The following is a 21,788-nucleotide window of genomic DNA, read 5'->3' on the forward strand; positions in this document are numbered from 1 at the left end:
GATAGCCAGCATGGTTTTGTGAAGGGCAGGTCGTGCCTCACAAACCTTATTGAGTTCTTTGAGAAGGTGACCAAGGAAGTGGATGAGGGTAAAGCAGTAGATGTTGTGTATATGGATTTTAGTAAGGCGTTTGATAAGGTTCCCCATGGTAGGCTAATGCTAAAACTTCGGAGGTATGGCATTGAGGATACATTAGAGGTTTGGATTAGGAATTGGCTGGCTGGAAGGAGACAGAGGGTAGTGGTTGATGGATTATGTTCATCTTGGAGCGCAGTTACTAGCGGTGTACCACAAGGATCTGTTTTGGGACCATTGCTTTTTGTTATCTTTATAAATGATCTAGAGGAAGGACTTGAAAGCTGGGTAAGCAAGTTTGCGGATGACACAAAAGTCGGTGGAGTTGTGGATAGTGAGGAAGGAAGTGGTAGGTTACAGCGGGATATAGATAAGTTGCAGAGCTGGGCGGAAATGTGGCAAATGGAATTCAATGTAGCTAAGTGCGAAGTCGTTCACTTTGGTAGGAATAACAAGATGATGGATTACTGGGCTAATGGTAGGCTACTTGGTAGTGTGGATGAGCAGAGGGATCTTGGTGTCCATGTACACAGATCTCTGAAAGTTGCCACCCAGGTAAATAGTGCTGTGAGGAAGGCATATGGTGTACTGGGCTTTATTGGCAGAGGAATTGAGTTCCGGAGTCCTGAGGTCATGTTGCAGTTGTATAAGACTCTGGTGCGGCCTCATCTGGAGTATTGTGTGCAGTTTTGGTCGCCATACTATAGGAAGGATGTGGAAGCTTTAGAACGAGTGCAGAGGAGGTTTACCAGGATGTTGCCTGGAATGGTAGGAAAATCTTATGAGGAAAGGCTGAGGCACTTGGGGCTGTTCTCATTGGAGAAGAGAAGGTTTAGGGGAGATCTGATAGAAGTGTATAAGATGATTAGGGGTTTAGATAGGGTAGATACTAAGAACCTTTTACCGCTAATGGAGTCAGGGGTTACTAGGGGACATAGCTTTAAATTAAGGGGTGGTAGGTATAGGACAGATGTTAGGGGTAGATTCTTCACACAGCAGGTTGTGAGTTCATGGAATGCCCTGCCCGTATCAGTGGTGAACTCTCCTTCTTTATGGTCATTTAAGCGGGCATTGGATAGGCATTTGGAAGTTATTGGGCTAGTATAGGTTAGGTAGGATTCGGTCGGCGCAACATCGAGGGCCGAAGGGCCTGTACTGCGCTGTATCCTTCTATGTTCTATGTAACACAAGTGAGAATTCTCGGGCAAGTATCTTGTCGTTTCATTTCTATAATGTGCATATTGATTTTCACATCAGGTGAGCAAACCAGGTTCCGAAGGACCATGTGGATGTGGAATCCTCCTATGTTTCTCATCAAAGAAAATCCAGCAACTGATGTCAGATTTATTCTGAAATTGTAACTATTTTTAACACTCAAAGCAAACTCTCCTGATCACTTAGTGCTCAGAAAACATTCATTATTTAACAATGAAAATTATTACACAAGCAATGAAAATTACCTTCCAGAAATGGTTCAAATTTGTTATTGTAAATAACAAGCACAACACATAGCATAATACTGATGTTAAAATGTAATTCCATAATTCTGCAGAATTAAAATTGAAAGTTAAGTAGAGGGGATTACAGTTTCTACTCCTGTTCAGTTTTGAGTTTAGCTGAGATTCAGGCAAACCACGTGTTCTCAGCTAAATTAGATCCATCACTACAGCCACCTTCATAACAGGACACCAACAGGTCTCCAATGAGAAGATCTCTCAACCCAATAACAGTCACCTCAGTTCTCTTCACTACTCCTTAGTAGATGTTAGGAATTTCTGTACTGGACAATTCTTCCAGTCCTTTGAATGTTCTGGATGCTGCAGAGAAAGAAAAACTCAGCTAGAAAAACAGGAGAAATGTTAAGACCAAACAATCTCAGCATTTATGTTACAGCTATTAATCCAAAATTTACACTGCATAAAAACCTGAGACGAAAGACTCCAACTATCTACATGCACTCTCTCCTGGAGTGAGACCTGTGGGACTAAGGGTGCTCACAAGTTTTTTCCATTCATTTGCAAAACCATTCATTTCCAGTTCTGCAAAAGGATGCTGTGGGTTTTCACAAGATCATTGGGCCACATCACTTCAAAATGGTAGCAGCTGCCATGGAATTTGATTACCAAAACCCATATACATTGCCACTGGAGGCAGGCTTTCCCTCAGATTTCAACTCATTTAACCACATCACATCAATCCAGTCTCTTTCTGACCTCCTGCTGCCACAAATACATTGATGCTCTGTGTCAAAAGCTCCCACAGCTCTTTCACGTTTTGTTCCCAAATGACCATTCTCAACAGAAGCCTAGTCAGCAAGCCTCAGCAGGATAATCTACCAGAGATTTCATAGGTGAGCAAGGACCTGATATCCCTGTACAGCCACACCACTAGAGCTGCCCTGATGCCTCTGAAATCACTCACCACCTGCTTAGGATCTGTAAAACTACAAACTGGACTGGGCGAGAGCTGCCTTTCACTGCTGAACTCGAAACTGGGGGATGAGGAGTAGAACATATGACTAGCCTCTAATGCCAGCACAAGGTGCAGAGAGTGGTAAAATCTCAGGTGAGATCCTGAGCAGAGTCCAGGTGAGTACAGTGTCTTGCAGGTCACTGCCACAGGCATCAAAACTCCAATGAGAAGACCTCCTCTCAACCCAATAACAGTCACCTCAGTTCTCTTCACTACTCCTTGGTAGCTGTTAGGAATTTCTGTACCGGACATTCTTCCAGTCCTTTGAATGTTCTGGATGCTGCAGAGAAAGAAAAACTCAGTTAGAAAAACAGGAGAAATGTTCTAAAATCAATGACCAATCAATCTCAGCATTCATGTTACAGCTATTAATCCTAATATTTACGATGTATTGAAAACCTCAGACAGTCTGTGATGATTTCAGCTGAATATCATTTCAGTCAAATCTCAAACAGCAGGTGATTCCACCGCTCAATGCTGTTCTGCAGCAGAATGAGAGATGCTTAGAAGAGCCTGAAAGATTTTGCTTCCTCAACCGAAGTCCTGTCTGACGAAAGGAATCCTGTTGAGTGGCAGAAGCCTGCTGTGCTTCGGGGGAGGGTTCAGAATTAACATGGAGGCCTAACTGTGGGCAGGACACAAAGTGAAGAAACGCACCCAGTTCTTCGGATATATTTTTCAGATAGGAATCCCATTCCTGTTTGGCTCGAGTAATCAAGTTCATGGTTAGTTGCAGCTGGTCCATCTACAAGAGATCACAAATGAGCTCCACATCATGGAACATCACTCAATTCATAAAAAACAACCATTTCCAACATCACGCAGAGTGCAATTACACCGTGGCTTTTAAATCACATACTCGACAGCTTAGTCCAGCAGCAACCAATATAAACCACTGGCTGCTTATTTTATACATGGAGAAGTAAAGGATTCACAGATGACCAGTCGGCCCAAGCACAATCTGCTGGACTCAGTGGCAAGATCAACGTGGCTCATAAAAGTCTGACTCCGAGCTAATTCCCAGTTCAGTATAACGTCGAAACAGACGCAGTGTAAACAATGGGAATTAATGTGCAAGCATGCATGTGGGTGGGTGTAAGAATGACAGGGGTGCGTGGGGGTGAGGGTGACAGCACAGTGTGGGAGTGAGGGTGACAATGGAGTAAAAGGGCGAGAGCGACGGCGCAGTGTGGGGGGTGAGGATGACGGTGCAGCGTGGGGGGTGAGGGTGACAGTGGAGTGTGGGGGTGAGGGCGACGGCAGAGTGTGGGGGGTGAGGGTTACGGCGCAGTGTGGGGGGTGAGGGTTACGGCGCAGTGTGGGGGGTGAGGGTGACGGTGCAGCGTGGGGGGTGAGGGTGACGGCGAAGTGTGGGGGGTGAGGGTTATGGGGGAGTGTGGGGTTGCGGGTGACGGCGGAGTGTGGGTGACGGCGGAATGTCGGGGTGAGGGCGGCGGCGCAGTCTGGGGGCAAGGGTGACGGCGGCAGAGTGTGGGGGTGAGGGCGGTGGCGGAGTGTGGGGGACGGCGGAGTGCGAGGTTGTGAGCGACGGCGGAGTGTGGGGGTGAGGGTTATGGCGCAGTGTGGGGCTGAGGGTTACGGCGCAGTGTGGGGGGTGAGGGCGGTGGCGGAGTGTGGAGGGTGTGGGTGACGGCAGAGAGTGGGGGCGACGGTGACGGCGCAGTGTGGGGGGTGAGGGTGACGGGGGAGTGTGGGGGTGAGGGCGGCGGCGGAGTGCGAGGGTATGGGTTACAGGGGAATGTGGTGGTGAGGGTGACAGGGGAGTGTGGGGTGACGGGGGAGTGTGGGGTTGAGGGTGACGGCAGAGTGTGGGGGTGAGGACGTCGGAATGTGGGGGTGACGGGGAGTGTGGGGTGACGGGGAATGTGGGGGTGAGGGTGATGGCGGAGTGTGTGGGCGACGGCGCGGTGTTGGGGGCGTGGGCGACGGCGCGGGGTGGGGGGCGTGGGCGACGGCGCGGGGTGGGGGGCGTGGGCGACGGCGCGGGGTGGGGGGGCCTGGGCGACGGCGCGGGGTGGGGGGCCTGGGCGACGGCGCGGGGTGGGGGGCCTGGGCGACGGCGCGGTGTGGGGTGGGGGCGTGGGCGACGGCGCAGGGTGGGGGGCGTGGGCAGCGGTGTGGGGAGCGTGGGCGACGGCGCGGGGTGGGGGGCGTGGGCGATGGCGCAGGGTGGGGGGTGTGGGTGACGGCAGAGTGTGGGGGGAATGGGTGATGGCGGAATGTGGGGGGAGCGGGTGACAGCGCAGTCTGGGGGTGAGGGCGACGGCACAATCTGGGGGTGAGGGCGACAGCACAGTGTGGTGACGCCGGAGTAAAAGGGCGAGTGCGACGGCAGAGTGTGGGGGTGAGGGTGGTGGCAGAGTGCGAGGGTGTGGGTTACGGGGGAGTGTGGGGTTGAGGGTGACGGCAGAACGTGGGGGTCTCGGGGGAGTGTGGGGGTATGAGGGTGAAGGCGGAGTGCAGTGGGAGTGGGTGTCGGCGCAGCTTGGGGGGGGTGAGGGTGACGGCGCAGAGTGGGGGGGGGCGTGAGGGTGACGGTGCAGAGTGGGGGGGGCGTGAGGGTGACGGTGCAGTGTGTGGGTGAGGGCGAGGCGGAGTGTGTGGGTGAGGGCGAGGTGGAGTGTGTGGGTGAGGGCGAGGCGGAGTGTGGGGGTGAGGGTTATGGTGCAGTTTGGGGGTGTGGGTGACGGCGACGGCAGAGTGTGGGGGTGTGTGGGTGACAATGGAGTGTGGGGCTGAGGGTTATGGCGCTGTGTTTGGGGTGTGGGTGACGGGAGAGTGTGGGGGTGAGGGTTACGGCGCAGCGTGGAGGCTGAGGGTTACGGCGGCGGCGGAGTGTGGAGGGTGCGAGTGACGGCAGAGTGTGGGGGCGACAGTGACGACGCAGTGTGGGGTGTGAGAGTGACGGGGGAGTGTGGGGGTGACGGGGGATGTGGGGTTGAGGGTGACGGCAGAGTGTGGGGGTGAGGACGACGGCAGAGTGTGTGGGCGACGACGCGGTGTGGGGGGCATGGCCGACGGCGCAGGGTGGGGGGGTGTGGGTAACGGCAGAGTGTGGGGGTGTGGGAGAGGGCAACGGCGCAGTGTGGGGGTGAGGGCGATGGGGGAGTGTGGGGGTATGGGTGACGGCGGAGTGTGGGTGACGGCGGAGTGTGGGGGAATGGGTGACGGCGGAATGTGGGGGGAATGGGTGACGGCGCAGTCTGGGGGTGAGGGCGACAGCACAGTGTGGGGGTGAGGGCGACAGCACAGTCTGGGGGTGAGGGCGACAGCACAGTGTGGGGGTGAGGGCGACAGCACAGTCTGGGGGTGAGGGCGACAGCACAGTCTGGGGGTGAGGGCGACAGCACAGTGTGGGGGTGAGGGCGACAGCACAGTGTGGGGTGAGGGCGACAGCACAGTGTGGTGACGGCGGAGTAAAAGGGCGAGTGCGACGGCAGAGTGTGGGGGTGAGGGTGGCGGCGGAGTGCGAGGGTGTGGGTTACGGGGGAGTGTGGGGTTGAGGGTGACAGCGGAATGTGGGGGTCTCGGGGGAGTGTGGGCGTATGAGGGTGAAGGCGGAGTGTGGGGGGGTGAGGTTGACGGCGCAGAGTGGGGGGGCGTGAGGGTGACAGCGCAGTGTGGGGGGCGTGAGGGCGACGGCGCAGAGTGGGGGGCGTGAGGACGACGGCACAGTGTGGGGGGCATGAGAGCGACGGCGCAGTGTGGGGGGCATGAGAGCGACGGCGCAGTGTGCGGGGCGTGAGGGCGACGGCGCAGAGTGGGGGGTGAGGGCGACGGCGCAGAGTGGGGGGTGAGGGCGACGGCGCAGAGTGGGGGGTGAGGGCGACGGCGCAGAGTGGGGGGTGAGGGCGACGGCGCAGAGTGGGGGGCATGAGAGCGACGGCGCAGTGTGCGGGGCATGAGAGCAACGGCGCAGTGTGCGGGGCATGAGGGCGACGGCGCAGAGTCGGGGGTGAGGGCGACGGCGCAGTGTGGGAGGGTGAGGGCGACGGCGCAGAGTGGGGGGTGAGGGCGACGGCGCAGAGTGGGGGGTGACGGCGACAGTGCAGAGTGGGGGGGTGAGGGCGATGGCAGTGTGTGTGGGTGTGGGTTACGGGGGAGTGTGATGGTGAGGGTGATGGGGTGACAGGCAATTGTGGGGTTGAGGAAGACGGCAGAGTGTGGGGGTGAGGGCGACGGCGGAGTGTGGGGGTGAGGGCGAGGCGGAGTGTGGGGGTGAGGGCGAGGCGGAGTGTGGGGGTGTGTGGGTGACAGCGGAGTGTGGGGCTGAGGGTTATGGCGCAGTGTCGGGGGTGTGGGTGATGGAGTGTGGGGGTGAGGGTTACGGCGCAGCGTGGAGGATGAGGGTGACGGCGCAGAGTAGGGGGCGAGAGCGGCGGTGGAGTGTGGGGGTGAGGGCGGCAGCGGAGTGTGGTGGGGCGGGTGATGGGGGAGTGTGGGGGTGACTGGGGATTGAGGGTGAGTGGGGATTGTGGGGGTGAGGGCGACGGCGGAGAGTGGGGGTGTATGGGTGACGGCGGAGTGTGGGGGTGTATGGGTGACGGCAGAGTGTGGGTGACGGCGCAGTGTGGGGTGTGAGGGTGACTACACAGAGTGGGGTGTGAGGGCGGCAGCGGAGTGTGGGGGTGTGGGTTACGAGGGAGTGTGGTGGTGAGGGTGATGGGGGAGTATGGGTGTGACGGGGGAGTGTGGGGTTGAGGGTGATGGCGGAGTGTGGGTGTGAGAGTGACGACAGGGTGTGGGGGGGTGTGGGTGACGGTGGAGTGTGGGGGGTGTGGGTGATGGTGGAGTGTGGGGGTGAGGTTGACGGCGGAGTGTGGGGGGCGTGTGGGTGATGGTGGAGTGTGGGGCGTGTGGGTGGCGGCGGTGTGTGGGGGGGCGTCAGTGACTGCGGAGTGTGGGGCGTGTGGGTGACTGCGGGGCGTGTGGGTGGCGGTGGAGTGTGGGGGGTGCGAGTGACGGCGGAGTGTGGGGCGTGTGAGTGACGGCGGAGTGTGGGGGTGAGGTTGACGGCGGAGTGTGGGGCGTGTGGGTGGCGGCGGTGTGTGGGGGGTGTGGGTGGCGGCGGAGTGTGGGGGGCGTGTGGGTGGCGGCGGAGTGTGGGGCGTGTGGGTGGCGGCGGAGTGTGGGGGGTGTGAGTGACTGCGGAGTGTGGGGCGTGTGGGTGGCGGCGGAGTGTGGAGCGTGTGGGTGGCGGCGGAGTGTGGGGCGTGTGGGTGGCGGCGGAGTGTGGGGCGTGTGGGTGGCGGCGGAGTGTGGGGCGTGTGGGTGGCGGCGGAGTGTGGGGCGTGTGGGTGGCGGCGGAGTGTGGGGCGTGTGGGTGGCGGCGGAGTGTGGGGCGTGTGGGTGGCGGCGGAGTGTGTGGGGCGTGTGGGTGGCGGCGGAGTGTGGGGCGTGTGGGTGGCGGCGGAGTGTGGGGCGTGTGGGTGGCGGCGGAGTGTGGGGCGTGTGGGTGGCGGCGGAGTGTGGGGCGTGGGGGTGGCAGCGGAGTGTGCTGCGTGTGGGTGGCAGCGGAGTGTGGGGCGTGTGGGTGACTGCGGAGTGTGGGGCGTGGGGGTGGCAGCGGAGTGTGGGGGGCGTGTGGGTGGCGGCGGAGTGTGGGGGGCGTGTGGGTGGCGGCGGAGTGTGGGGCGTGTGGGTGGCAGCGGAGTGTGGGGCGTGTGGGTGGCAGCGGAGTGTGGGGCGTGTGGGTGGCAGCGGAGTGTGGGGGGTGTGGGTGGCGGCGGAGTGTGGGGGGTGTGGGTGGCGGCGGTGTGTGGGGCGTGTGGGTGGCAGCGGAGTGTGTGGGGCGTGTGGGTGGCGGCGGTGTGTGGGGGGTGTGGGTGGCGGCGGAGTGTGGGGCGTGTGGGTGGCGGTGGAGTGTGGGGGGTGTGGGTGGCGGCGGAGTGTGGGGCGTGTGGGTGACGGCGGAGTGTGGGGGGTGTGGGTGGCGGCGGAGTGTGGGGGGTGTGGGTGGCGGCGGAGTGTGGGGGGTGTGGGTGGCGGCGGAGTGTGGGGGGTGTGGGTGGCGGCGGAGTGTGTGGGGCGTGTGGGTGGCGGCGGAGTGTGGGGCGTGTGGGTGGCGGCGGAGTGTGGGGCGTGTGGGTGGCGGCGGAGTGTGGGGCGTGTGGGTGGCGGCGGAGTGTGGGGCGTGTGGGTGGCGGCGGAGTGTGGGGCGTGTGGGTGGCGGCGCTGTGTGGGGCGTGTGGGTGGCGGCGCTGTGTGGGGGGTGTGAGTGACTGCGGAGTGTGGGGCGTGTGGGTGGCGGCGGAGTGTGGGGCGTGTGGGTGGCGGCGGAGTGTGGGGGGTGTGAGTGACTGCGGAGTGTGGGGCGTGTGGGTGGCGGCGGTGTGTGGGGCGTGTGGGTGGCAGCGGAGTGTGGGGGGCGTGTGGGTGGCAGCGGAGTGTGGGGCGTGTGGCTGGCGGCGGTGTGTGAGGCATGTGGGTGGCGGCGGAGTGTGGGGCGGCGGAGTGTGGGGCGTGTGAGTGACTGCGGAGTGTGGGGGGTGTGAGTGGCGGCGGAGTGTGGGGCGTGTGGGTGGCGGCGGAGTGTGGGGGTGAGTGCGATAGCGGAGTTTGTGGGTGAGGGTGACGGCGGAATATGACAACAATTTTTTTCATTGTTTAAGAGCAAAAACCTGCTTCAACAAGAAGCAACCATGTTTTGAAAACATGATTGCTTCTCATTGAAACAGGTTTTTGCTTTGAAACGATAAAAAAAAGTGCATCACTCAAAAAAAAGACATCATAACACAGATTGAAAGGTCCAAAAATATGGTCAAACAATATCCCATATACACCCCAACACCATTTGTTAGTTTGACTTAGACCTTTTTTCTGTTTCTTCAGTTCCAGTTCTGTGAGCTGATAAGGCTTCTCACTAGAATTGTCACTCAACTGAGTGCTTAGACTTTCTCAGCTTTTTAGTGATCTGGTTTCTAACTAAGCACTCCTGATTTGCAAGTTTTACAAACTACACCCTTTCACTCAGGTAATTTATTTCCTTAACTGCTCTGAACAATCTCCTTTTGTGGGTGTGACTATATTTGCATCTGACTTCAATCAAGTCTCCTTCCAAATGAATTAAAAAGCATTTGAATTAAGTTTAAGCAAAAGCCTGCTCTTCTCGGATTCTGTGAAGTTAATGGCCTAATGCTTTCTCTTTTTAGTTGTAACCACCAATAGGGTAAACAAACTTTATTTAACACACCAGAGACACACACAATGTTAAAATCATGGCTCTGGAAAGATTGACCTAATTAATTTTTAAGCCCTTTCATTAAAATAAACTCATATCCATATGCCATTAACTTCAAAGCCAAAGTCTCTGAAAAAAACGATATTGGTGTATATAGCTCACGCACCTTTCATCATTAAGGTCAGATATCTTTTCTGCCCATTTAGATCATGCATTATCTATAAACTATTACAATTGACTTCCAAACCAAGATGTGACGTTGCACCACCCCACAGTAAAGCATGTCCCCATTCCCGAAATTTCTGTACCATGTACTCACTATACATTCCATATTCTGGAGAATAGACACATCCTCATCCAGAAAATTCTGGTAGTCAGGTCTTGTCCTGATTACATTTATCTGAGAATTCTCCAAAGTGATTGGTTCAAACGCCCCTCCAGCAACTTTTGCTTTCTCCAAATCACTGAAATGAGTAAAGTTAGAAAATTAGAGAGTTAGAAACTCTCCAGATGGAGGTTGGGAATTTTTTTCCACTATACATTCTGGAAACCATCTCAAAGAAAGTGTGTTCAAAATATCAGGGAAGAGCCACCTCTGACAGCCAGAGGGGCAACATCTATACAGGGTTAGCTTGATTACCCCAGGTCTGCACTGAACCAGGCTGTAAGAACTATTTCAGTTGCAAAAAAGATTATCATATTGTTGGTGCGCAAGTAATAAACTTGCATTTGGACAATCCACGAGAAATTACTTAACTGCATTTACAAGATTTCTTCATAATCTCTATTCCTTCGTTCATTGTATCTGTTATGGATTTGCTCCAACATCTTAGCCACTTTACTTGTTAATTAACTGAGCATTTCACCACTAAAACTCTAATTGAAATAACATTGTTTCCTCCCCTTTATGAAATCAGTGGCTTCTGTACTGGATTATCCCTCACCTAAACGAACTACAAACTCAGACACAGCAAGAATCAGGCTGCTAGACTGAAGGAAAAAGAACATAAATGCAATATCAAAACTTTGCACTTTCTGGATAGCAACTGCAGTAGAACTCCTAACTTATCTCCCCTTCCAAGCATCATAGATGTGAAACTGAACGGTTGCACCCCTCATGTTCACCACTCCAGCTTGCATTCAAAGAACATCAGAGTGTTATGGAAAAGTGAGCAAGGAGAGCAAATGAAGGTGGGTGAGGTCAGCTCAATCATATGGTCTTGTTGTCGGGATGAACGTGTAATCCTTGTACAGCTTGCATTGGTTTTATGCGAGATAGATTCATATTGTGATGGTTCCAATGGAAACCTGACTGACCAAGAAAGAAATCAATCAGGAACTTACTCAGCTGTATGTTCTGCTTTTTGGCGATAGACTTCCAACAGCTGGTCCCAAGCTTTGCACTCGGCATTTAATCTGCAACAGAAACAGCAGCGTGGCATGAGAGTTGGCATTGTTAATATTTTCCTTCCCAGAACAGCTGTCATCACGGGGTATGTTACAGTTCATCCTACCTTGCTCTTTCAAAGGCAGGTCATTCTAGTGCTTTTTTTTCAATGCCACCAACTCCCATGTGAATTCCTTGTCCTATTATAATCAATTGGCCTTCATTAACCAATATCCCATCATGATGGACACTAGAAATACATGTGTCCTTACACATTCCTCCCTGCCACTGGAAAGGACAAAAGGCCAACATCCAATGAGGCAACATTAGCTTGCAGTCACCGACTGGTTTATTTTATCCATACGGGAATGTAATGTTAGCGTACTTAACTTTGTGAACATCCCTGTAACATTATCACAAAGTCCCATTGCTAAGTCAAACAAGATTTTCTCACAAGTATTTTTCCAATCAAGTCTGCTTTATAGTTACTGTCAGAGACCATGCTCCCTCAAATCTGCCCATTTGGAAATCCAGGTTTGACCATCCAATCACCAAAATGTGGGATTTGACCTTCCTTACTGACAGCAAGTGCACATCCCATCAAAGAGGCAATTGGTGGAAGAAGCGCACAGCAGAACACCTACAATTAAATTACCTCAGGGGTGAATCATATTGCACCCAATACACAGCTGGGACCAGCAAACTTAGATAAAGGGTTGCACCCAAGATCATCCTGTTCCGAAAGACTCAATGATTACAGTAATTTAGGATCCCAGATTCAATCCTTTGACATAAATTGTTTCAACAAAATATTATTGCAGGATTAGTTAAACCAGATATATAACTTCCACATTCTGGAATAACTAATATCAAGTTATGTTCATAAAATGTTGTACACAAGTAGCTATTGTTATGAAGATGCTCCATCATCAATGTTGTTCGAGAGGATTCGGTTCACAATGGGGTTTTTTTTAATAAGATAGACTTCTTAGAAGTAACATGGCTTGAGGTAACTGTTTAATTTACGGGAAACCACATGCCTGGGTTTATGTCTGTCAAGCGTCAGCTTTTGTTTTGGATTTTGTTTGGAGTTCAGTAGGGATACAGCCTTCTGAGTCTGAGACAAGCTACTCAGGTCAACGTCTACCAGAGAGTTCAGAATCAAGGGTCACAGTCTAGGGATATGGCTTACACCATTTCGGACTGAGAGGTGGGGAAATTTCTTCACCCAGAGAATGATGAACCCGTGGAATGTACTCTCACAGAAAACAGTCAAAGCCAAAACATTGCAGAATTTCAAGGAGTTGGATAACATTTTGGGCTAAAGGGATCAAAGGACTGGGGGAAAGCAGGATCAGGCTATTGAAATGGATGATCAAGCATAATAATAACAAACAGCGAAACTGATACTCTTGCTCCTATTTTCTATGTTTATGAGACAAACCGCCAGTTCTCAAACCTCTATTATAACACACTATGAAGTTTAATATTAATGTCAAATTTTTCCAATGTAAATCTAGTTACTGCTATTATTAACACATCTGACCAGCTTGACTCTGATTTCATTGCAATTCATTTTCCTTTATGAGAGCACCAGATGCTGAACTGTCTCCCGATCCTCCATTCTCTCTGTGGTCAATCCTCAGTTCTGGAAGCTTGGGTTTAGTGCCCTGCTTGGTTTCTCTCCTTATGTGAAGAATAATTTCATGAGTTAGGTACACAAATATCTGCACTCATGGTCCCACATTCCAACGGTTAAGACAAGCTGCCTGAAGTTGAGGGATGAACTTAAAATGCAGAAATATTTAGTGCGGTATGGTGACTCACTGGTTAGCACTGCTGCCTCAGTGCCAGGGTCCCAGGTTCAATTCCATCTGTGTGGAGTTTGCACATGGTCTGTGTGGATTTTCTCTGGGTGCTCCGGTTTCCTCCCACAGTCCAAAGATGTGCAGGTCAGGTGAATTGGCCATGCTAAATTGCCCCTAGTGCTGGTCAGAGGGAAATGGGTCTAGTTGGGTTACTCTTCGGAGGATCAGTGTGGACTGGTTGGACCGAACAGCCTGTTTCCGCACTGGAGGGAATCTAAAAATCGCACACATTAGGGAGCTATTTTACTGGCAGACTGTCCAAATTTGTACTGTTTGTGAGAGTAATAGGACTGTAACTGTTTTCTTGTTAAAGGCAAACAGCACCCCCAGTAGGAACAGAATGGCACTGATGACTTGGTACAACACTGCATCTGGCAGTAACTTTGAGCTCTCTTGTCCTGCTTTGATATGGTATCCAGCTTAGTCTTGCAAAGCTGTGTATATGAAGCTGCAGCACACTGCACAGAACTGTGATTTGCAAACTCATTTCACCAGTTCAGAAAAAAAAATGCAGAGAATGTTTAAAGGAAAAACTCTGATTTATCTTCTGCTTTTAATGTTCTCAGGACATTCCAAAACTCTTTCGAAAATATTTTTAAGTATATTAAGATTCAGGGATCACAAGCTCTGAGACAATGGTGGCTACAGAGCTCAGAGTGAACATTAAAAGCTGCAAGGACCCTTTCCATCCTCACTTCTTCCATATGATGGCCATGGCCTAACTGATCAATCCAAGAGATCTGATTTCAGCTCCAAAATAGCCATTGAAGATTAAACTCATGATAATGAAACACATCACTTCCCCTGCCACACTGAGATTTACCTCCTCGGCACCAGAGTTCTCACTGTGGGGTTACTGCAATTTTCCAGTCTTGAAAGAAAGTCAGTGTGAAACGGTTTGGCATGAAGGGGAATGTGGTGAATGACATAAAGGGAAAAAAAAATTGGTTCCTGTGATGTTAATCAAAGCATAAATACTGGCCAGAATGTTGGACATGAATCGACTGCACTTCACTGAAAGTACCATGGGACATTTTACATTTACCTGAGAGAAAGGAGAGAGCCTGAACTCTCACAATCAGTGCACCCTGGCAACTGCGCTAGACTGCTATCCTGAACTGGCTTGTTTAGTTCCCAGAACAGATAGTGAACCTGCAACTTTCTGAATAAACTGAGTCATGGACCAGTGAGAACTCTGAGTTTTTAAGACAACTACTAAACAAAGAGATCATTTTAAATTCTCTGTGATAATAAATTTTAATATGAAATGAGAAGATGGGGTAGCTACCTGGAAATGCCATCCTTTAGCTGCTTCATCAGCATCTCCGTTTCTGAATTGAGAAGAACACTGGAAAATAGACACCATAAATAAAGACTGGCAGAGGTACACCACAGATGATCACCACAGTTTATTGAAATCACACTCTTGAATCCACTTATGATTTGGAGATGCCGGTGTTGGGGTGTACAAAGTTAAAAATCACACAACACCAGGTTATATTCCAACAGGTTTAATTGGAAGCACACTAGCTTTCAGAGCGTTGCTCCTTCATCAGGTGATAGTCAGGTGACGCTCCTGGTATTGTGTGATTTTTAACTTTGAATGCACTTAGGCTTTAGGAGTCAGAACAAGTTGAAGGAGGCAATTGCACTGTCGGAAATTACATACACCAATGCCATTCAATGGTGTCATGTCTTTGGGGGTCAGACAGTGAAAGCAGTTGGAGTTCTCTGCGTATTTATTAATGTGGGGAGGGCTTGTGCTGTAGGATTTACACACGCAGTTATGATGCTGAGATGCAGCAAACTTGCAGCACAGGCAGACTGACATTCAGATTACCCCATTCAGCCTTCCACTTCCCTATGCTGAGTCTCCCCAGCAGGTGGTCACCAAGAAGCAGAGACTGTAGCTGAGTGCAGATTTCCAGTACGAGTTCTCAGTTGGGAAACAAAGGAAGGAAATTATATATAAAGCCACATAAATTTACATCGCATACAAAAACTACAAGAATTATTAACTTGAACTCTCCAAAAGAAGTGGCGAATATTTGAACACTCGCCTCTTTACTTCGATCACTTACTCGTCTGGTTTCTCTGTGCATTGCCTCAGAGTCCCGTCTAGTTTCATAGTCTCAACAATGCGTTTAATATCATTGGAAATATCAGAAGCTGCAGGTACAAACAATAAAGGATCAAGCAGGGAAAAACAACACGCTATCGAACAGGTTGCACAATACCTTCCTAATCTGGCTGTATCATTAGGAAATACAGTTAAAGAATGGGTATTTTACTGGATGGACTCTCTAGATGGTGATAAAGCAAGGAAATGCTTATATATAAAGTGCTTAAATTCAGTTTAATGTAGCAGCTGTGAGCTATTTATTATCTGCCACTTCACAACGAGCTTACTAATGACTATTATATTACTGAGACTATTCACTTTATTGTTTAATACTTCTGCTTAGCGATAAAAGTCCAATGTCAGATGGGAAGCCATTTAAGGTAAGTGCAATGGCTGATTTCAGCGAGGCCATGGTAAAGGCTTGAGAACAGGTTTTATACATTTCCAACCAGAGTGTCAAGTGGGATAAAGGCAAAAGAAAGGAGAAAAAGAAAAAAAAGAAAGAAAGGCAGGGCAAGTAAGTGAAAATGGTCTTGGGTGGGTGAAGAGAGCAAATATCCAACTGATATGTTGGCATCGTTAAGAATTTTTGTTAACTATGCAGCATCTGCACTGGAATGTGCGACAGTGATCGTGGAATAGATCATAGAATCCCTACATTGTGGAAAAAGGCTCTTCAGCCCAACAAGTCTACACCGAACCTCTGAAGAGTATCTGCATTTTTGTTTTGTTTTCGAACTTCAGAAGTTGCACCAGTTTATCAGAGGAACATGAACAAACAGTTAACACTGTTACATGTTCCACTGTAGATTCTGTACAGCTAACCCTAGTTAGCACTGCTGCCTCTCAGCACCAGGAACATGGGTTCGATTCCAGCCTCGAGCGACTGTGGAGTTTGCGCATTCTCCCTGTGTCTGAGTGGGCTTCCTCCCACATCCATCCATCCAAAGATGTGCAGGTTGGGTGAATTGGCCACGCTAAATTGCCCATAGTGTTCAGGGATGTGCTAGTTATGGGTAAATGTAGAGTAATAGGGTAAGGGAATGTGTTTAGGTGGAATACTCTTCAGAGGTTCGGTGTAGACTTGTTGGGCTGAAGAGCCTGTTTCCACAATGTAGGGATTCTATGATCTATTCCATGATCACTGTTGCACATTCCAGTGTAGATGCTGCATAGTTAACAGCATGCTGCAGCAGGTAACTGACATTGGACATACATGATCCCATAGCACGATTTCCAAAGGTTGGCAGGGGAGTTATTCCCAAGATTCTGGTCAATCAATTTGCACTCTTTGCTGTGGAGCTTGCTGAGTGCAAACGAGTTGTTAACTTTTTTGCACCACCACAGCAACTATTACTGAAAAAGCCTTCATTGGTTGTGAAAAGGTATCAGACATTGTGAAAAGGTATCAGATATTGAAAGACTCTCTGTAAAGGCAAATCTTTCTGATCATCTTCAGAGAATATGGCAGCACCTCCAAGGCAGAAACAGGATGTTTATTTCACTACACACGCTCACAGCACACTCGTGTCTTCAGAAGAGAGTGTGGAAGTTAGCGACTAAGTAGAATCCGTAATAAACCACTCATAAGTACAGTGAGCACCTGAGTGCATGGAAAATGCATTGCTTATTCTGGCAACGCTAATAAAGATCTAAACAGCAGCTTATCTCTCGAGTCACCAAGCTCGACAATCTCTCAAAAAAATAATTTAGGCAGACATTCAGATTTGAAAAGAATCAGAATGATAAAGATGCCCACAGAGGTTCTTCATCATGCAGGATTAGATTCAAGGAATCAGGACAGGCAGTTGCTGCCATCACCTCAGCCTACTAAACTAACTTTCATTGTGAAAGCTGCCAAACAGGTGAACAAAGGTCACAGAATGTTTGTATTTTAATGAGTATCTGACTCCTTCTTCAGATGTTTGGCAAAACTATTAATTCTATAAATTGTGCTGGCTCTGTGGTCAAGTTCAGTTCACATTGCAACCTTTTTAAGGCTTTGTGGCAGAATTAAATAAGTCTGTACAGAGTTAAAACCTCAGATTTGCAAAAGCTGGTAATTAAAATGGATATTGAGCCAATTCCCAAAACTGTATTTTGCTCACCTTCAGTACCTAGACTCTGAGGCACTGTTCGATTCTATACAGTTCTTCATATGTTCAGGTACATAGTTAGACTGAGACAGTTTAGCTTTGGAACCTCAGATCATACAGAGGTGGAAGATGAGCCAAGTTACTGCACTCCCTGCTCAACACCATTCATAAAGACAGAAGCTTGTTGTAACATTTGATTTCAGCTCCTCACAAAGCAAAATGTCTCAAGGCACTTAATCAGACTGTTAAACATCGAAGAAAAATTGAACAAGAATTCAGAGAAAGTAGATACCTAGGCAGATAAGCAAACACTTGATCAAAGAGGCATCTGGGTATTAGGCAGCATGTTAAATGAAGGTGAGAAAAGAGAAATAATTGGGGAGGGAATTTCAGAGTCAAAGCAGCTGAAAGCATAGTCACCATAGGTACAAAGGAATGATAGAAGTGCAAAGGATTGTCAGGCTGAAGGAAGTTCGAGAAGTTCAAAGGGAAAGGCCGTGCATTTGAAAACATCACACACACTTCAATGCTCACTGCTCTGGAAGGGAAAAACCAAAAAGCTCTTTTCCGTCATCTGAAGCCAGATAACACGTGGGCGGCACGGTGGCACAGTGGTTAGCACTGCTGCCTCACAGCGCCTGAGACCCGGGTTCAATTCCCGACTCAGGCGATTGACTGTGCGGAGTTTGCACGTTCTCCCCGTGTCTGCGTGGGTTTCCTCCGAGTGCTCTGGTTTCCTCCCACAGTCCAAAGATGTGCGGGTCAGGTGAATTGGCCATGCTAAATTGCCCGTAGTGTTAGGTAAGGGGTAAATGTAAGGGTATGGGTGGGTTGTGCTTCGGCGGGTCGGTGTGGACTTGTTGGGCCGAAGAGCCTGTTTCCACACTGCAAGTAATCTAATCTAAACTCAGACTGTTCACCTCAGCAAAAGCAGAGACAGAAGGGAAACTTTCTTATACCACCAACAGGATGCATTATTGAAAATTATTTTGTTGTGGGGATGGAAAAGTACAGCACAACTCAGATCAGAGGTCTAGATACTGTGGAATAGTGGACATTAACCACCCTTCTCCACCCAGCTTCAACTGATTTGAAATATTGATCGGTTGTTTAAGTGGGCAAAATTGTTGACAAATGGAATGTATAATGTGCGAAAATGTGAAGTTGTTCATTTTGGAAGGGAGAACAAAAGAACAGTGTACTATTTAAATGGAGAAAGCTGCAACACAAAGGGACTGGAGGTACTTGTGCAAGAAACACAGAAAGCTAGCACCCAGGTGCAGCAGGGAGACAGAAAGGCTAATGGAATGTTGACCCTTATTTCAAGAGAGTTAGAGCGTAAGAGTAGGTAAGTCTTACTGCACCTATACAAGGTGCTGGTGGGACCACATCTGGAATAGTGTGAGCAGCTTGGCACCCTTCTGTAAAAATATTATTTTACTGGAGGTAGTTCAGAGAAGGTTCACTTGGATGATCCCCAATATGGAGGGACTGTCTTATAATCAAAGATTAAACAGGTTGGGACTCTAATCACTGGAATTTAAGAAAGGCAGGTGATCTTATCGAAAAATATAGAATTCTTAAGTGGGTGTTGCCCCTTATGGAAGATCCGACGACAAGAGGGCATTGTCTCAGAATTATGGGTGCCAATTTAAAACTCTCAAACTGGAATTTCTGCTCTCAGATGGTTTAAACATCTTTGGATCTCCTTGCCACAGAGCTGTGGGAGCAGATTCCTTGCATATATTTAAGGCTGAGATAGAGGAATTCTTGACCAACAGGAGAATCAAAGATATGGGGAAAAGGGCAGGAAAATGCATGTATGGAAAGTCAGATCAGACAGGATCCTATGGAACAGCACAGCAGGCTCGAGAGCTGAATGGCCTACTCCTGTTCCTATTTCTTCTCGTCTTATGGTCTCTACAGGCTATAGTGCTGAAGTTTAACCAGACAGGAAGAGTATCTGTGGAACTTTTTGCCTCATGCTTCTTACTATGCCATTATCCCAGTGATGCTAGAAGCAGCTGCTGATTTAACCTTTAGACAAGCAAGTGTCTTACTTGGGAGCAGAACATCAGGAACTAGAGAACAGAATGGCAGCAAAAACCAATGGAAGTGCCAGGCAATTGCAGACGATAGAGTTGCTTTATCAAATACAGTACAAGTCCACGTACGGGTGATCAACTTAACTGAGCAAGAACAAAAGCTTGCTGAAAATGTGTTGCTGGTTAAAGCACAGCAGGTTAGGCAGCATCCAAGGAACAGGAAATTCGACGTTTCGGGCCAGAGCCCTTCATCAGAAAGGATCCGGATGAAGGGCTCTGGCCCGAAACGTCGAATTTCCTGTTCCTTGGATGCTGCCTAACCTGCTGTGCTTTAACCAGCAACACATTTTCAGCAAGAACAGAAGTTTAGCTTGGAGAACACATTAGAGATGACTAACCGTGATTTTGAAAGGCTTCAAGACTGAAGGCCTCTTGTGTTTCCAAGGAGTGTTGCAGCTTTTGCAAAGTATACTGAGAAACAGAAACAGGAACAGTTTTACATCTATCCATCTAAAAAAATCAACTAAAGGCAAAAAAGCTCTTTACAGTCAGTGTATGGATGTCGAAGGGCATTTCAGTTAAGCCTGTGGTCAGTGGCTCAAAATTAGTCACTAGCTTCTGTTTTCCTGCATGACAAGGTGTTTGCTAAGACCATGCAAAACCTTTCCCACAAAAAAGCAATGCTCTTTGAGTTTAAGGTGACCTTCTACATAACTGCAAGGCAGGGTATTATCATCTAATAGGGTCTGGCAGGGATGCCTGAGACCAAACAGAATTTACAAAGCGATGATGACTGTATAGTAACTAAGGAACAATTTGGTGCAAATTTACAGGGAACAAGTAACTAGCATGTTGAAAGTTGAAGTAAAACTGACCAGAAAATCTAAGTTGGGACTCTGTCTAATTAATTTCAACCTCAGATATTTAACACAGGAAGAACTCTCACAAATTTGGATAGGAAAATGTCTGCACTTGGATGAAAAAAATCTCCGTACTGGGCACAATATGAATATTTCACACCTTCACTGCTACTTTTAGTGAAATCTGAGTGGTTACACAAATATTCAGAATGCACAGTCAGCAAAATTAATTTTTAAAGTTTCATACCTCCAAACACGCATGAAGCAGCAGTGCCAGTCTTTCATCCTCAGGCAAGTCTGTGCTGATACCCTCAAAAATCTCTGAAGAATTGGATAAAGTTGAAATGTTAGGGTTAAAATGTGCATTTAAGATCGATTCAAAATTTCCAACTTCAAATTTTTACTCAATTTTCTTTGAGGTAGTAAACTTTTAAAGAAACACGTGAATAATTCTGGATGTTTTGAAAAAAGGACTCTAACTTCTATCATTCAGAAAAAGGCATCGGAGAGAAATTTTCAGTTGCACTTGGGAGGCGCGTGATCTTGACATGTAGCATAAAGTGATCATAAACTAGAGTCATATACATTTATTTATGCTATAATATTGGACTGCTGTCTGAAAGGCCAAGGACAAGGTGAGACCTTGAGAAAAAATTCTATGCCAGACAGCACCAAAACGTTGCAGGTTGTTTCTCTTGGTTGAATTGCAGCTCAGAATGAAGCTGATTACACAACTGTTAAAAAGGCAACTCATTACAACCAACAAGGGAGCAAAGACTTAAGGCAGTAGATGGAGTTAAGATGCACATCAGCTATCATTTCACTGAATAGTTGAACAGGCTAGAACAGCAACATCATGCCTCTAATATTTACTCCAAAAAAAACCAAGTAGATTATCTGGTTGTGATCATGTTGCTATTTGTATCATCTTGGCTACTTTGCTTGTCTATTTTACAGTAGTGACGATACCTGCAATACACTCTGATGTACTCAAATGCAATGAAAAATGTATAATGTCAAGAGCTTTTTTTTGGGAACACTATCATCAGCAAGCTCCTCCCTAAGCTCCTTTTCACCCTGACTTGCAAATAGTGTTGCTGTCAAAATCCTGGAACTCCCTTCTTAATAGCATCATGGATATACCAAAATCAAATGGACAGTAGCAGTTCAAGAAAGTAGCTCACTATCAAGGCTGATTAAGGATGGGCAATAAAAGCTGTCCACAATGCTGTGAAGGCATTTTAAAAACAAAAGGTTTTTGTACATCGTGCTTCATCACACATCCTTCTGATTAGTCGTGGCACACAGTGAAGAGTTTCTCCATTTGTCATACTTTGATGGATCTTGAAAACATCAATAAAAGCCCCTTTCATTCTCCTCCATCATAAAGAAACATGGCACATACAACCTTCCCTTTTCCTCTGGTATCTGATGAGTCTTTTGCTTTGCCTTTCCAAGGGCCACAAAATCCTGTCTGTAAAAGGACAGCCAAAGCAACCTACGATATTCCAAATAGAGAGTAACCAGTGCCCTTTAATGGCTCAATATCTGGCCCAAGTTCTATTCTATGCACCATATAATTTATTGTTTTCCTTTGTCACTACTAGTCTGTGTAGGTGGTTCTGAACTATGTACATCCTTTCCCAATTCCATAGCTTTTGG

At 48.9% G+C, this 21,788-nt stretch overlaps 1 protein-coding gene across 2 annotated transcripts in view; it reads right to left on the reverse strand.

The window, feature by feature from the left end:
* Window positions 1–892: 892 nt before the first annotated feature.
* The window catches only part of LOC132835969 (kinetochore-associated protein DSN1 homolog), a 34,589-nt gene continuing 13,693 nt past the window's right edge, over window positions 893–21,788 (reverse strand). For both annotated transcript variants that reach the window (XM_060855134.1, XM_060855135.1), the window contains exons 5-12: window positions 20,374–20,447; window positions 19,665–19,737; window positions 15,085–15,172; window positions 14,292–14,351; window positions 11,093–11,164; window positions 10,068–10,212; window positions 3,205–3,292; window positions 893–2,827 (exon numbers count right to left, since the gene is read on the reverse strand). In XM_060855134.1, coding sequence (XP_060711117.1) covers window positions 2,760–2,827; window positions 3,205–3,292; window positions 10,068–10,212; window positions 11,093–11,164; window positions 14,292–14,351; window positions 15,085–15,172; window positions 19,665–19,737; window positions 20,374–20,447 — 668 coding nt within the window. In that variant the 3' untranslated portion in view covers window positions 893–2,759. The remainder of the gene's footprint in view (window positions 2,828–3,204; window positions 3,293–10,067; window positions 10,213–11,092; window positions 11,165–14,291; window positions 14,352–15,084; window positions 15,173–19,664; window positions 19,738–20,373; window positions 20,448–21,788) is intronic.

This window comes from Hemiscyllium ocellatum, chromosome 45 (assembly GCF_020745735.1).
Source record: "Hemiscyllium ocellatum isolate sHemOce1 chromosome 45, sHemOce1.pat.X.cur, whole genome shotgun sequence".
In the NCBI taxonomy this organism is placed as follows: Eukaryota; Metazoa; Chordata; class Chondrichthyes; order Orectolobiformes; family Hemiscylliidae; genus Hemiscyllium; species Hemiscyllium ocellatum.